The 17,180-nt window shown below is 40.0% G+C and overlaps 1 protein-coding gene and 2 long non-coding RNA genes across 4 annotated transcripts; 2 read left to right on the top strand and 1 right to left on the bottom strand.

Moving 5' to 3' along the window:
* Positions 1-637: 637 nt before the first annotated feature.
* Positions 638-4,311, bottom strand: LOC140930895 (uncharacterized). The gene is made up of 3 exons (XR_012164900.1): positions 4,191-4,311; positions 1,919-2,105; positions 638-775 (listed from the first exon to the last, which is right to left on the bottom strand). It is a non-coding gene; the product is annotated as an uncharacterized lncRNA (long non-coding RNA).
* A 3,103-nt stretch (positions 4,312-7,414) lies between these two features.
* LOC140929589 (uncharacterized) lies at positions 7,415-12,107 on the top strand. Its single transcript, XM_073379341.1, has 4 exons — positions 7,415-8,064; positions 9,168-9,278; positions 10,665-10,868; positions 11,916-12,107. Exons 1-4 carry the CDS (start codon positions 7,514-7,516, stop codon positions 12,079-12,081), a joined length of 1,032 nt encoding a protein of 343 aa, XP_073235442.1. The 5' UTR covers positions 7,415-7,513; the 3' UTR covers positions 12,082-12,107.
* Positions 12,108-13,330: 1,223 nt separating this feature from the next.
* LOC140929591 (uncharacterized) lies at positions 13,331-16,774 on the top strand. Of its 2 annotated transcripts, none has more exons than XR_012164745.1 (4): positions 13,331-13,433; positions 14,097-14,151; positions 16,203-16,285; positions 16,663-16,774. It is a non-coding gene; the product is annotated as an uncharacterized lncRNA (long non-coding RNA). The 2 variants fall into 2 exon arrangements; XR_012164746.1 differs by having other exon boundaries at positions 13,353-13,429.
* The last annotated feature ends 406 nt before the right edge of the window (positions 16,775-17,180 follow it).

Raw genomic sequence — 17,180 nt, forward strand, 5'->3', positions numbered from 1 at the left:
ATTAAAAAAAAAAATCAGAAACCCAAAAATTGATTGCCAGTATTAGCTGTCTTTTTACTCTGGGTTCCAAAGGATATTTTTTTCTCATCGATCCGACTGATGGTTCTCGACGAAGCCGCATCAAAGAGGCGCGAGCCCTATCAAACCGTGAGCACGGTTCATTTCATCTTAGGTATTTTGAGAACGGACATCTGGAGCCAGGGCACTGTCTTTTAAGTTCGCACCCAAAATGAAAACCGAGGGTTGTTTGGCAGCAATGGACAGCTGCCGGTTTCAATACGTACCTACAGACTTAAATAGTTGGAGACCATCCGAGACACGCGTGAGAAGAGAGACCACCGCCGCCTTTTTAATCTTTATCCTTAATTTCTCATACCCCGGCAATGCTAGCCGGCGTTGAAGACGTAATTACACCTCGGTTAACCAGAGTTTAGTTTTGTTTGTGACGCAGGCTACAGCAATGCAGGCTAAGGCGATGAATCAAACGTTGATATTGATCGTGTGTACTGACCCATAGAAACGTCATTGACAACAAATTCCGAGACTAATTTTTAAGGCGTGTTAAATACAAAACGCTCGTCCATTCCCACAGTAGTAACAACGAACATTAGCGCATTGAAGTTTGCACCACTTTTTTCCGTTCTCATGCAGTGACTCGTTAATTTACAGTGTGAACTATAATCTCTTCATACTTTGTGTCCACTCTCTGAGGATATTGTAACAAACGCTGAATTTATTATCATCTCCTTTGGCTTATACACCAAAGTCGCACAATCTAAGGAGAGAAAGCAATTACCAAATTACCTTTAAATTTTTAGACTCTGCAGAATTTCATTTCAACAAAGTGATGTACAGCACTTAGCTTTTCAATTAGTGATATTGACTTCATTCAAAGGTATAGCAAAAGCCCGGGGGGTGGGGGGCGGGGAGTCCACATATGAAAGGGGATGCTCGTCGGACATTTTGAATTAAACCCCTAAAGGAGACCGATCTGGGCGTGGCCCAAGCTTTTTTTGACCCCTAAAAGAGACCATGTTAAAACACAGACAATGTATATATGTCTATGTTTTTTGGCGTGCAACCTTAAACGAGACCTCCACGGCTAAATATGATGGTGTTTTGCCCGAACACCCTGAGTGAGACCAAAATCCGAAATTTACACCCCTAAGTGAGACGACGAGCATCCCCACCACTTTCATATGAGGAGTCCCCCCGGGGGGGGGGGGCAAAAGGCAGTTCTCAAATAATTTCCTACAGGTTTACGGAGACTGAAGACTGAACAGAAAATCATAAGGGCGTCAAGCTTTAACTATTATGATGATCAATAATATAGTGTAAAACGTCCTATAAACCTTTCTTGCAGCCAAAAAGAAAATAAAGTCACTTTTGTCATAGCCTGAAAAAACACCTGACATTTCGCAACGCCACCACTGCGTGGTTTCCCCGTGAAACGACGTCTGAGAAACGAGCGTAGAAATTCCATACTGATGACGCACGGTACCCAGATCTTGGTAGTGCTTCTGACTGATTGAAAATTTTCTTCAACTGAGCAAAAGTACAAACCAGATCTAGGTAGTAGTGCATCATCAGTATGGAATTTCTGCACTCATTTCCGGCTTAGACGTTATGTTGCGGGGAAACCAGAAGTGACCATGCGAAATGACGACTGTTTTCTCAGGCTACTTTTGTTCAAGAGTGTTAAAATAATCTCTTATTTGCCAAATATAGAAAAGAACAAAAGTGGCCCGGTTGGGCGGGGCATTGCTCTACAAAGGGAGTTCCGCAGCTAAATGCTACTGGTTGGCCCTTCTTTGCGCCTGGTCAAAAAATCAGGCCAAATAAATACAGAAGTCGTGGAAGCCAACCTAGTGTGATATAATAGTCTAAAATGGTGTTGATAAACTGTAAAAAAACAAACCTTTAAAAATCTTAGTGACCTTGTCTGGTATGAGCTTCAACAAAGCCTTGTAACCGTCTCTGAAATCCGACAGAAACGTACAGAAGAGCAGTGGGTTTATAGTCGGTGGTAAAAACGCCGCTGCAATGACATACTGGGAGAATTCCGTACTGATATTGTATCCAGACATGATGCAACTAATAGCCACCTGAAACAAAAAGAACCAAGGCATGGTCACAAAAACTTTAACCTAGAGTTTTTGAGTCAGAAAGCTTTTGTGCAAAGCCGGGACCCACTACTCCACGGAAAGACCGAAGGTGCCTTTGACTGACTTTAGTCTGGACATCAACTAGTACCAATGCACTGCACTCCCCCTCTTCCGGGGGGAGGAGGGGAATGGAGCAATGTATAAATATTGTCTCGTAGTCGAGAAAAGGATTTTAAACAGGTTAGGAAACCGGGAAAAACATCGAAATTCACATCTGACTGAGCCTAATGCTATTGAGCAAAATCTATCTTTCACACTCATTAGCATGTAAAATAACATTTGATGCGCGGGCCCTAGTCTTAAATTTGGTCAAGATCGGCTATCTTTTATAGAAATGTCATTTGTGGTGTGAAGAAATGGAGTTTATAGTTCATAGTTAATCTGGGTTGTAGCCATAGAAGGGGCTGTAAGTGTCACTTACGTCCAGTTCATTTTGCTAATAATGCCAATTACACGTCCTTATTCAATAATAAAAAAAGTTAAGAATTTACTTGTGAATGTCAAGATAACAGTTTCGTGTGAACAAAGATGTCTCCAGGCAATATTTCAACAAAAATGACCTTTGAAACACTGTTGCGCTAACAGGTTTTCAAAAACCATAATTGCAATCCTCCTCAATCTTCTTCACATTTGTCCATCCATGCCTCTTTTATATTTGCTGTTTTATTTATACCTTCTTTCAATGTTTTGAGCGGTTATTTTTATGCTTTCCGCAGTTTGGTGGCAGTTCCCACTGTTAGAATTTTGATAAATTTCGTGACACAGCTCCTTTAATTTTAAGATAAAAATCACGTTAGAGTGATTTTCGTATGACCTTGAAAAATGGTTTCGGCAAGTGGTCGTTATTTGTTTTATCAGCCAGTGGATGAAAAGATGAAAACATGGAATCTTCGTTTTCCCGCCAAAGGAAACCCTAATATGGAGAAGGCATTGTTTGATTGGCCAATTGTATTGCAGTATGATGTCAAAGCGAAGTATCGATTGATTTCTAGCAAGATCTCGGGTACGAAGTTATTTTACCCGAGCGTTTGCTTAACCAACCAAAAGCCACGCGCATTTGTATCCGTTCGATAAACCAATCAAATCGCTCTATTTCCGTTCGTTTGTTGTTTCTGTTTTGTTCGCGCGTTTTGATTTCAAAGTCATACGAAAATCGCTCTAATCGAAATATTAGTAACGGTTCCGCTAAATGTTCGACTACTGTAACTGATAAATTACTTTCTGTAGCGTGGTTGATAAATGGCTGTATTGTGGTTACAAGCCCATGGTTCCAAAACTGAGGTGTCGAAGCATGACTGGCACTGCTAGCTTGCACAATTATAGAAAGAGCACTTCAGCAATCAGTAACACGTGAATTTACTTCAGACGCAAGCTGTTCAAAAGGTGGATCGCGCTATCCACCGGATACTAGATCTCTATCCATTGAATAGCGCACTTAGTTTTCCTAATACTTATCCAACGGATAGTGATTTATTGATCCGGTAGATAGCGCTATCCAGCTTTTGGACAACTGGGACCAGGCCGCACGTACATGTGGCTTGAGGTAACAGTGAACACTCAACATCAGTAACGCATATAACCCAAGACTTTGGCAGGATTTAATTCTAAACATTACGTCCTAGATTTGATACATTGATGCTTGCATGCAGTACGACTGTGTTGAACAACTAGGGAAATTTCTTTCCTTTTCACGCTATTTTGTATATATTTTATGGGCAAAGTGGGTAATTTTATTCCAGGCCCCAGTTGTCCAAAAGCTGGATAGTACAATCCACCGGATAAATCACTATCCAGTGGGTGGGTATTAGGGAAACCAATTGCACTTGTCCACCAAACAGAGATTTATCCGGTGGATAGCATTATCCACCTTTTGTACAGCTGGGGCCAGGTGTTCTACCCCTAAACTACCACAAACGCTAGCAAAGGTAACTCGTAACAGTACCCTGATGACTGATTAAGTGTCGCGGTGCTTATTTCATCTACGGGTAAAACAGTATTTATAAGTACAAACATATTGGTACAAACCAGAGGCCGACGGTGCGCTCATTTTACCCCCTTCTCTCTTATAGTGCTCTGTTTTACGGGTATTAAAGGTACTAAAGCTACACCAAACATCGTGCTCAGTATCTCCCTCACAGAAGGTTGCTGCACACTAACCGGCTGTGCTTGTCCTTGCTCTTGTGCACATTAACAGGAGCCCATCAAGGCTCCTGACATTAACATCTAGATATATATCCATGAACCTGTAAACGGTACTGTTACTGGAGACTCTGCAAGTCAGAGAAAGCATATGTAACATGATAAACTGCTATCTGCTAAAAAGATGTCCAATTAGACATAAAATCCTTTGCTTTGGAACCGTTTTTTTTTGTTGTCAGCGGTTAATTCGAAGTCTTTCTTTTGATAACGTGCCTAATAGTCCAGTCAAATTGTGGTTTAGCAGCAAAGTAATTGCAACAAAATTTTTTCAACGCCATTTAATTGTTGGATGGCTATTTAACAACATACTAAAACTCCGCCAAAATCGTTTCGGTGAAATATGAGAAAAATTGGCAATAAAGATTTTCAACTTTCACCACAGGAAACCCAATTTTAGGAAGATCACAAATTCAGACAAAACATCCGATAATTGTGTTCTTTTTTTCTCAAGAATTTTGGATAGAACATCGCTAATGTATTTTGGGTAGTTTTGTTTTAAAATGGAAATTATGAGTCAGTCTGTGTTAACATGGTTAAAAATATTAGTTATTGCTTTTTGGGGGCAATGTTAGAAATGCAGTAAGCATTTTAGCAGTTTTCCAGGCTTGTGATATTTTGTCCTCCTTCTGTCAGCTACTAAATTTGAATCCATGCCGCAAGATACGTGTGACTTAATGTTGGCAACGGACGATAACTTTGTATCAGTACAAACTTTTTAACCCATTCCCATTTTCTGTAATCGAGTTTTGTGAGGTAAACATGTTCAAACCTTGGACAATTTGTGTGATCGAAATCAGGGATTCTTTTTTTTTTTTTCGCGACATGCGCAACCTCTTTTAGGATTATGACTCTGTACTTTACAATGTGAGCGAATAAATATTTTGCTAAGGACTCCCCTATCTGGTTTTACATCGTAACGCTCTGCGCTTTTCATTACACATGGCCGAATCTGTTGTAAGGGAAATCCAGGAAACCAAGCAAAGTGTGATTATTTCGTTTTTTTAAATCTTCTTCTTGTAGCGAGTCTCAGATTTAGTTTAGTGTATTTGTGTGTTCAGTTTGTATTTTCTGCGGCAGCCCTAAAATCCTGGTAAGATGAATAAGTAGATTAATCGATCTGTGGTTTAAAGGCGTTTATATTTCCTCCTTGCATTTTTTCTTTTGTGGGAACAACCCTGAACCTTGACCAGTTTTTCTCGTCCAGTGACAAATGAAGACCTCTTTTTCTAACGATCATGGGATCCTATACGTCTGAAAATAACTGCAGTGGTCAATGAAGGCGCGAAAGTACTGGACATATGTACAACATTAATGGGCTTGCCTGACTTAGCTTCAGATGACTCACCTCTTTTTGCGGAACCAATGTTTCTCTTCGGATGAGCGTCGTGTAACACTTCAACTTACTGCATGTTAACCCTCTGTCTGAATTGCGTGAATTATGCTCTGCGTGGGGAATTTCCATTACTCCATAGACTTTTACAAGATATTTTTACATACGCATTGTTATGGCTACCCAGAATTTGTCTTCCTTAAAAAGCGGCTTCCCTGTTATACTATTTCGTTTTCTTGAAACAAACGTTTGCTGGAACCCAAGTTCTTATGCGATGAATGTTCCGTTAACGTTAAGTTTATAATTTTTTTGCGAAGGTAACAACACTTTTCCTTAAATTCATAGGCATTGGAGCTTAACCTGCTCAAAAACTCTGCATTGTGGTGCATCGTAAATGATTAGTTAAACTATCCTCCCCTCCTCTCCATTCACTTTTAACAAGAAGAAAAACAAAAAGCTTCAAAAAAGTGAAACTTGTGTATTTGAGGATGACGGTACGTTAACGAAAATTTATGTATAGGTAATCGTAAAAGCCTGCATTGTGGTGCATCGTAAATGATTAGTTAAACTATCCTCCCCTCCTCTCCATTCACTTTTAACAAGAAGAAAAACAAAAAGCTTCAAAAAAGTGAAATTTGTGTATTTGAGGATGACGGTACGTTAACGAAAATTTATGTATAGGTAATCGTAAAAGCCAAAGCATTATCTAGCTGGATTTTTAAGAACGTACCGAACGGAAATTGCAGTCTTTTGACTGAGAAAAAGACCAAAGGCAAAATGAGCCCGAAAATCCTCCTAGAAAAGAACAAGGAAAGGGAAAATAGAGTGAGCGAAGAGAAAAAAAAGAGGAGAAGCAAAAAAAACAAAACAAAACAAAACAAAAAAACAATGGCTGCACTCCTAGTTTTTATGTTGACTTGTGTTTGAAGGGAGAGCTCTATTTTGGCTTTAACGTTATTCAAAAATCCAGCTCTGATAGATATTTTTCTTACCCTTGTGCCTACCAGAAATCTGATTTAAAAAGGATATATTTTAAAATCTAATGATTAAGTAACGGCTTTTATTTTTCAGTTTTGAAGCCTTACGACTAAACTTGTTGCAGTTTTACAGCCAACAGTTCACTCTATTAATCTGTAAGGCTCCTGTTATTTTTGGGTACCCTGAGCGAAGCATGGGCTTCCTGTGCAAAAGCCGACCCTGTTAAATATTTATCCTTTTTGAAAAAAAGAAGCACGTCGTTTTCATCGCCGAAAACTAGGTAGCAGTTATTCTTTCTTCTCTCACTTTTCCATAAAAGTAACAAAAACATTTTGTGCATTTTTTGTTTGAAAGTATAATTTCAACTAACGTGGGTGCCCTGTATTAAAAGCTCAAAATGTTTAACCCTTAATTTTGATATGTTCCACAGAACTGATTTTGGCGGATTTTTAGTATGTTGCTAGATAGGCCGCCCTTACTCAAATGGCGTTGAAAACAATTCTGTTGCAATTAGTTTGATGTTGAGCCTCAAAAATGTCTAGATTGACTGGACTATAACGAGATAGTTGTCTTAGTGACTAACTTTCTGTTTATTGTTTTCAAGAAAACACCAGCGGAATTAGAGAACCTGGACCGAGAACACACCAAACTACAACAAAAACACGACGCCGCCAAGGCACGCAACAAGGTGCTGACCTGTGAATTGAAGGGGGTCACTATTTATAAAGTCTTGTGACATTTCTGCCAGAGAGAGCAACAACAGCTTAAAAGTCAGGCTGCTAGCAGAAAGGCAACCACCCCACCGCCACCCCCTAAGGGAACGTCCCAGGACAAGGCGCAGATGGAACATCTAAAGCGAGTGTGCCAAGAACGGGATCTGCGAATACAGCAGTTGGAGAAAGAACTGGGTCACGCCAGGCTTGAACTTAAAAACACTATAGAAAAATACAAAGAATTATCTGAGCGGGAGACTAAATCTGTGGCTTGCTGCACTGAAGATTTACCAACGAACGAGGAAAGAGTAGAACGCAATGGACCTAGTTACGGTTTTACAGGCGTTAATACTCAAGGTGCAAAAACTGTGCCAGGTTACGGTTTTGTTAATAGTTCTGTGGAAGGTCCATTGCTTAAGGGACCTTACCCACAGGGTGCTGAGGACTTAGGGGCTCAAAACAATGGTTTCATACCGTCAAGGAAATATGTGCCCCCTGAAGGACCAAGTAGAAACCAAATTGGATCCGTGCCAGGTAGTCCGGCCAGACGGCATGTGATGTCCAGGGGAAGTGTGCAAGGTACATCGGGGAGGGGATCTGCACAGGGATACCAGCTCCCACCTACACCTCCCAGTGGTGGGCGTGGAAGTAGAGGTCGCAGGAATAGTGCAGGAGGCAGGTACGTATGAATGTTATTCCGCCTGGTGGAGAATTTGCAAAAAGAAAATCGCTTGTGTATATAGTGAATATGACCGACTAATCCCTCCTTCTTTTTCCCTCCCTTTTCCTCCCGTTTGACGCCTGCCACGCTGGCTAAACAAGAAAAGATCTGCCTGCGTTGCAGCCAGACCTGTCACTAGCCCGAGACCTAGGGCGCTTTCCATTCAACAAAAAGTCCGGTTTGAAATTTCGGAAATTCCACGCGCCCAATGGAAGGTATATTCGGTTGCACAGACCCGACCCAGGCCACCGCGCGTTTGGTTATATGTTCTTGTAAGCAGGTTACAAAAGAGCGGTACTGGGGACAACAATTTTGTCAAATGGAAAGGAACATTTCGGTCCGACCGACCAAAATGACCAGACCGGTCAAAGTGGACCTGGTGGTTCCAAATATTCCGGTCGGAACAAACCGAAGTGGTCCGTTCCATTTGACTACCAACCGAAATTTCCGGAATTTTAGGTTGAATGGAAAGTGCCCCTAGATAGAGAACTCGGGGATTCAGACTGCCTGCGACGCAGGCTACAAAAGTGTTCAGAAAAAGCTTGGTTCTTTTTAGTACTTACACTAAATAACATAATTTTATTTGAAGCCAATGACCCGTACGCTCCGAGCCTTTGTCCTTCGCATAGGTTAACCATGTAAACGTGATAGGAAATCACGTAGTCATCTCGGTATGGAACTCGCGCAGTGCTGGGCGCGAGTTTCCGCCTTCAAACACGCCCTCGCAGACGTTATGGGGAGAACGAATTTGCCCCTCCCCTCCCCTCTCCGCCCCTCATCCCGTTTCCATACAAAAGTCTCTGTATTGTGAAAATTTTGCGAATTTGCTGAACCATATCTTTCCTAGTTTTACATTTCACTATTTCTATATATCACTATCAATCTTGGCAACTTTACTGACTTTAAGAGGCTCTCTCCAAGAGTGTTGATGTTTGTTCGCTGTAAAAAAGAATAGACTAATGGAAGACCTCTCTGCTAAGACAAACGTAATCAGGCTATCAAGCCACAGGGCTTTAGTGTAAAACCGTGGACTGGTTTTTGTTGTTTTCATTTGTTTACAGCGACGAAGTTCAGTTGTTAAGATCCCAAGTACAGGAGAGTAAGTCTCTATGCCAGGCAGCTGAAGTTGAGAGAGATCGGCTGTTAGAACTAGTCTCGCTTCTACAGAAAAGGTAAGATCTCCATAGTAAATCGTCTGGTGCGCTGGTGTTTGTATATTTGTTTGGGGCTGACAATAATGTTAACAGGCTGCCTGTTGGGGAAAAGGGCGAGATAGCTACGCTTTAATGGCCAGTTTAAGTTTCTGCTTGAGAGTGCATGGGTTTTGTGTCGAATTTCACACTGAGACTGTTATGGGACGCGATCACTCCTTTCGTTAGCTATTGCGAAGTTGCATGGGAAAACGGCGGCAAAGTTCGTCCCCTAAAACAGTGCCATGGTGCAATTCGATAGAACACCGACACAGTCTCAAGCGCAGTCTCTGAATATACTCCTACCGCCGCTATATTGGAATACGAGAAGACTCTGGGAAAGAGGTTGACCCAGTCAACTAAGCTGAACTTGAAGGAATTAGTCATTCACCATTCCCGAAACTATAAGAGAAATGGATACAAACTTTCGGCGCAACGTTTAACAAGCATTAGTTATGATTGGTTAATGTTTGCCTTGAATACCATCGACCAATCATAACTAACGCTTGTCCACCCAAATGATCCCAAAAATCGTTGCGCCTAAAGCTTGTACCCATTCCTCTTATAGTTTGTCAAGTGGGGAACTCATCAGGTTTTGACCAGTTATCACCTTTGATCTGCAAAGAGGAAAAAAAAAGCGGCAAGAGAACTTTAGATTGTAGGACGACTACGAGTACGAGATTTTCTTGATACTTAGTACTGCTTTCACGCGTCAACCAGCTTTATTAGGGACTTTAAGATCCAACGACGCGGACGGCAACGAGAACGTCATAAAAACAATAGGTTTAATAAGCAAAACAACAACTTTGCACGTGCATCACACTTTTTTGTATATTTCTTTCCCGTTTTTGCACGACTTCGACGTGAAAATGCCTAATTTTGCGTTTTACGGAGAACGTAAAAAAGCATCGACGAAATTTGAATTCTGTTTCTGAGCCTAAATATGGTCCCTTGAAATTCAACTTTAGGAGGGTTCGCCTACAATTGACAAAGTAAGTGGGTAGGAATAATCGCTATAAATACTGAAAGAACGAAAATTCACTTTTAAAGCGACGTTCTTGTTGCCGTCGCGTCGTTGGACCGTAAAGTCCCTATTTTGGCTGGAAAACGTGATAGCCGTCGTCAGAGAGGGCTTAACTTCCTTCAGTATAAATAACCGTATTAACTTTTTCGATGAAAAAAAAAGTAAAATGAAGCTTTCTGGGGTGTCTTTTTTTTTAAACGATCTAAAGAATGCGAGGTCGTGGGCTCGCTCCACGGGAGCAGGCCAATTTTCACGGTCTTAAAATGACTAAGGAAGAAGATTCCACCTTTACCTACGTAAGATTTCACCTTCTAACGTGTTTTCCGTACGATGTTATTCCGTAGAGTTGATGAGGCTAAAAACATAGAGTTGGAAGCAAGCAACAAGTGGCAGCAAGAAAGACGTCAAGTGGCTCACTTGGAGAAACAGCTGAGTAGAGTGCAGTCAGGACAGGGCGTGGTCAAGGGGAAGGGGAAGGGGTACAGAACAGGAGGTACAGTGCAAGACCGACAAGCAAAGATGGAAGACTTGGAAGAGCTGTCAACCAGGTAAACAAAAGTGAAACCTGTGATAACTTCTATTCAGTACTTGCAAGTCTGGTTTTTTCGGTCACGCGAGCTTTTTAAAGCAGGAATTGGGTGCAGTGAAGTGGCACCAACACGAGAGAAAAACTCGACACCGTCGGCACTTTTTCCATTTCTATCGTCTAGTAGTCGTCCGTCTCTTTGCGCTAGAGAATATGCCATTACTAAATTCTGTTCTTTTTTGTCACAAGTTATCTTTGGTTTTTAAAAGCAGTGTTACGAGAAACAGATTCAAGTGTCTCCTTCACTGAGGGATAGTTCTTCGTTTTCACCGAAATATCTTTATCATTGACTACGTAGCAAGCGAAAGTTAGAGCGTGAGCACAAAAAAAAAAAGGAAGAACAGGGGGCGAACCTAATCATAACGTTTTTTCCCCTCCCCCTTTATCCCTCTTTATTTGCTCTCGTCCTAACTTTCTCAACGAACCCGAACCCGCTCGGAAACCCTTGCTACTCAGGCTATCATTATCAGAGACTTAATAATACTTAATAAGACTTGATAATAAAAGTATCTTAATAAGATCTGTTAATGCAGGTCTGTCCTTCTCATATCATCGATAGAACTGTACCCTATCCGTATGTGTGTATTCTGCCCACAGGCGGGTCCTTCCTTATAGTTCTCGATCTAAGGCGCGCCTCTTGACCGCTATGTCAGGGCTGCCATCCTTTACTCTATCCAGCATTCCCACTCGAGGTCTTCCAGGTGGTCTCTCTCCTATTATTCTTCCCTCAATTACTAATGGGACAAGATCGCCATGCCGTAGGGTATGACCAAGCCAGACTCTCTGTCTTCTGTTGATAACAGATATGATGGCCCTCTCCTCACCGTCAGGCCTCAATACTTCTTCGTTACAGACTTTGTCAGACCAAGTCATGTTCAAGACCTTTCTTCAAACCCACATCTCACAGCTCTCCAGCCTTCGCACATCAAATATATAATGCAGTCACAGAGACTAACCTCTTTTCATTTTCTTCATGAATGAATAATACGTTTTCTAATATCTTCACCAGACTCGCCATTCAAACAGACGAAAACGACGCACTAAAGGAAGCTCTTAACTCCACTTTGAAAGCGAAGGAAGAGGACTTGAAATTTTACCAGGAGATGATGGATCAAACTAAAAAGATTTTTCTTCAAGGCCTCAGACAGTTTAGACAGAACTCAGCACCCAGCTAGGTGGTGGATAATTGTGCATAACGCGCCACAGACTCAATATTTATTTTTTTAATAAACCGTTATTATTTGAACAGTGGTATTGTATTGTATTTTCTTCTATAGTGATCACTCTAATTTTTGACACCCTTAAATTAAAGACGGTTGTGAACGGTAATTTTGTCAAGAAGGTGTAAGTCAGATTTAAGTCAGAATAGAAAGGATGTAATATCCTTGTTAGGTAATTGCTACCTCTCAGATAAATATATTCCAGATGCTAAAATTGAATCATCCTCCACACACAAAAAAAGAAGTCTTCGTAAAAACTGTATAATTTCTCTTGATAATTCCTGTCTCTAAAAACACGGTACTTAAAACAAGTTCGGTTACTTTCATGTATATCGAACAAATTGCAAATGTCATTGAAATATAAGGCGTTCGTTTTTATGAAGGTTTCTTAGATACAGATAAAAGGAAATATAATGAAGCGAAGATGCGCCTATATCAATCAATGCGGCCTCCCGTTCTGCTTTATTTGCATAATTACGTCAATCCGTCTGGTTTCTCGGAAAGCCATTGTCGTGGAACTGCAAAAGAGTTGCTGGAAATTTTTAACGTTTCTTGGAAGCCGTCGAGTGTTTGTTTTTGTTTTTAGTCAAGTCTTGGGTTTACTTCTTTCGTTAGGTAAGACGGGAAGTAACTGATTCGATTGAAGATAAAGGTTAAAATAATTTAATTATATCTGCTGGTGTATTGTGAACAAGGTCTAAGCGTTTTTGTTTTACTTCGTAAAATTTGTTATTCATTGGTTAACAATCTGTGATAGCTTTAGCTGCCAATAGCAAACGCTAATTCGCGAGGGTAAAGCTCGACCTTTGATATCCAAATTTTGTTAATCGTAATGGAAACTGAGATGGCAAAAAAAATAAATAAGATTTTGAAAAAGCGGTAGGAGAAGAAGCTAGAACTTTCGAACGCTCAAGTTGTAGCTAAAAGGATGATGGGAATTGTGGGTTTTCCAAGAAATTATCTTTGGTCATGTGACATCGCGTGATTCTTGAGTTTCTCGGAAAAGGTTCTTTAACGTTATGAACTCATTCTTGAAGAACTTCGCGAGTTTTACACTGATATAACCAGGGAAAGTATTGTTCTTAGTAAAAGACCGCAAAGGTAAGGTTACATTGTCATTGTGACGCTTAAAAAAGGAGTAAAACTTATGATAACTTGTCACATTTTCAGTGATTCGTTTCCCGAGAACTTGAGCGGGACCGGACTGACAGCCGGCGTGGTTTCAAGTGGTTTGCAGTTTGCCGAACAATTCATGCAGATGTAGTCTCGGTCTTCATCAACATCTTATCCCAAGTTATTTCATGTAGGTACGAAAAGTGAACTTCTTGATTAAGCGATTTTTAAAATAGCAAAATACCTCCTCGCTCAACTAACTTCCGTGTCGACGACGCCGTGCAAGAAATGGCCTTCAGAAAGACTGAAGCTGGTTATTATTGTTTTTTTATTTTTATTTTATTTTGTACGTGAATCTAATTCCTTCGGGAGCATCGTATTAAAATTCAGTGACGGCGCTATTCTTTTGGTTGCGTTTGGAACTAGTGTCGCACGCTGGAATTCAGTTTTGCTGATAAATTTTGAAACACAACATGGCTAACAATGAACCATGCTGCCTCTTGAATGCTGATTCCAACATTGTTTCCACATGAAAATGTTGGCAGTATAATACGTTTTCAACTTTCTCTCTACTCTGGCAAAAACGTTGTTTAATACAAAAAACTAATAAATATTAACACCACCGGTCAAGGGTCGAGTAGGCGTCCAACTAACAATTCCTGCACACATTCTGTTCAAAACTAAGTTAGAGCCGGTATTACGTAACTCCATATGAGCTAAAACACCTAGTTGTAGCGATTTACGGTACATTTCAATTTTTTGTCGAGCCTAACGATCAACCCTTCATGGCTATCATTTATGTGTTATTCTTTGTTCGTGAAAAACAGTAACGCTTTATTTTATCAACTGTCTTTCAGATAAATTATGAAGCGATTTTACTCAGTTGAAGGTTGATTTTGTCTCGCATAATGAGTAAGTAGTAAAGTGATTATTGTTCAGTATCTGTCCATAAAGTCTTATACATGCCTTAGATCGAAACCCACCAGCCATGAGCATAGTTCGTGAAACACCAATCACCAACAACCACGGTGGTAGTCAGTAACCCGATACTAACGCCTGATGAAGACCTGCATCAGGCGGTCAAATATCAAAGGGGCAGTCATGAGACTAACAATAAATAAAATCCATTGCACACATTAACCACAATGAAGAATATCTTTTATGACAAGTTTTACAGTTTGTAGATACTTGGTGAATCTTAACATATTGTGATGGATAAATCTTTCACTCTATCTTCTTAATTTTTGGTTGTTATCATTTTTTTGAATGATCTGTTTTATCTTTATCTATTTTTCTTTACTTTACGTTGCTTTGTTTTGCTTTTGATCCTTTGTTTTCCTTTGCTTTGCTTTAATTTGCCTTCATGCCTTTGTTATGCATGTTTTCTTTTCCCTTTGTTCCATTTCATTTCCTTCCTTTTCCTTTATTTTCCTTCCTTTTCCTTTTCTTTTCTTTGTTCATACATTCCCTTCCTTTCCTTGTGTTCCATTTCTTTCCCTCCCCTCCCACTTCTCTTCCTTTCTTTTTCTTTTCTTTCTTTGCTTTTGCATACTTTCCTTTCCTTTCTTGCCATTTCCCTCATTTCTTTTCCTTTGCATTGCTTTCTTTCCTTTCCTCTCCTTCCATTTATTTCCATTTCCTTCCCATTCTCTTCCTTCAATTTCCTATCCTTTCCTATCCCTTTCATTTCATTTTCTTTACTTTTCTTTCTTCTCCTTTCGACCCATCCCCTTTTATTCCTTTTAATATGCTGCTATGTTACTCCTTGCTGATTCCTATCATTTCCTTACGTAAGTATAGAAAACTATGAAACCAGCTGTATTCCAAAAACTCTCTTATCCCAATCCCAACCCATAATTTCCCTGGGCCACTTCCATTGTACTCTATTCCATCTTATACTTTATTTGATCCCATCCTACTCTGTCCCATTCTAAATCATCGCATTGAAATCTGCAAATCTGACAGTTGTTTTGTCATTATTGTGGCTCATGAGAATGGCACAATGTTACAAATCCCCTTCAATATCCTACTTCATCTATCTATTTTCATCCTTTTGACCTCTTTTGCTTGTATGCTTTGTTTTTCCAATACAGGTCATGTGATAATACTCTAGAGAACTGTTTCTTTCAAATTTTGGCTTATTCATGTACACACGTGTCTATGCATAAAATTATGTATGAAAAGACAAAGGGCCAGTTCCTCTGGGACCTCTATCTACAAGCTTAAGAGGTCTATTCCGTTTTAGTAAAATCCAACTAGTGGTCTATTATCAATGCTGTGTTCTGATTGGTTGAGCTACTACTAGGCTATATATTATAGCCCACTAGTAGCGAAAAGGGCGGGCTTTTTGGTAGCAAAAAAGGATTAAAATCTAGCTTCAATTAGCTAATTTTTTTTTATTCTCGATATTTTTGACCAACTAGTTGGATTTTACTAAAACAATTATTCCTCTCGCCCTCATGGCCTCTGAGTCAATAGCCCATTCAGCCTTTCGCCTCATGAACTATTGACTCACAGCCCATTCAGGCTCGAGGAGTAATTGTTAAACATACCCTTCTTTATCATCCAGTACCCATCACCCCTCCTATTTCATTTCCTGCTTTTCTTTTTTATTCTTAACCCTTTTCATCTGGTCCCATCTGATCCTGCTCTGATCCTTGTCTGTCTGTCATACCAATGCACCCCATCCAAAGCTACAACCTCTCGCATCCCATCTTATGGTCATCATTATCATCATTATTGTTGTCCCCCCCCCTTATAATTGACCAATGTCTTTCTTAACCAAAGATTCAGCTCTGCAAAGCTATAAGTGAAATAAGCATTTTATCATAATTGGGACAAGAGGGATAAGGATAGGAAAAGTAGTTGGTGCCTGTGGTAAAAACATTTCAAGTAATTAATAACTCTACTTATTCTAGCCAAAAAGCCGATATAATAAGTTACCAATGAAGGTTTTTCGTCAGGTTTTAATCTGATTCAGCCATCGCTGATTCAGCAGTTGAAAAAAATCTTGGACCAGTACCCGGATGATGGACAGATTCTGAAGGTGATGCAAAGGTTATTGAAAGGTTTTAATCTCAACTCATCAGCCACCAGCTTGACATGAAAGATTACGTAGCATAACAATCGTGCCTTCTCCCAAAGAAGTTGAATTGTGAAACATTTGGTAGCAAGTCTCTTTCACATCATGACGACAGATCGAGTAGATATTAGGTTTTTTATAGTGGGGGCGCGGTTGGCCTCTTGTGAAAGAAAAAATGTATCAGGTGTTCGTTTTTTTCCCTCTTCTCCAAAAAATCAAAAACGCGTGATCGCAGGTTCGAAAATAAGTAGTCCTTTGTTCTAACGTAAATTAATTCCCCTGCACCTGTAAAGGTATTTAAAAACATCTAATGAATACTTGGTTGGGTTTATTTGTATCAGGAGCTCATTCAAAATGCAGAAGATGCGGGTGCAAGTCAAGTTAAATTTCTCCATGACCGACACAGCTATGGACAGGAGCAACTACACAGCAAGGAACTTGCTAAGTTTCAGGTCAGCCTACTAGCTACCTACCGATGTACTTTGAAATCAATTAATAAATAAGAGAATTTATCAATTTGTATTAATGTGTAACGGTTTTTAAGAGCCCTGGCCCTATTTGAGAACGTTATTTAAGGCCTAAAGACGTCATATAAGGGAATTCTAATAAGGCAAAAGAAAAATTCAAAAATGCTTTTTGAGTGCAGTTTATGTGCTTATTTCACGTCTAAATAAAACGAAATGTTTAACTAACGACTCCCGCAAGCGCCTTTAAAGAGTAAGCTTTGTTATGGGAAGAAATAGCAGCTCGATCTGTGTATTTTCGAGGAAATGCGATTTATTTAGTCGAAGTCTAGCTTGCGATTGCGCGTTTGCAAGCAAATTATCTTTCCGTTTGCTGAACAAGCAAGATATGGAAC

Source organism: Porites lutea, chromosome 3 (genome assembly GCF_958299795.1).
Source record: "Porites lutea chromosome 3, jaPorLute2.1, whole genome shotgun sequence".
In the NCBI taxonomy this organism is placed as follows: domain Eukaryota; kingdom Metazoa; phylum Cnidaria; class Anthozoa; order Scleractinia; family Poritidae; genus Porites; species Porites lutea.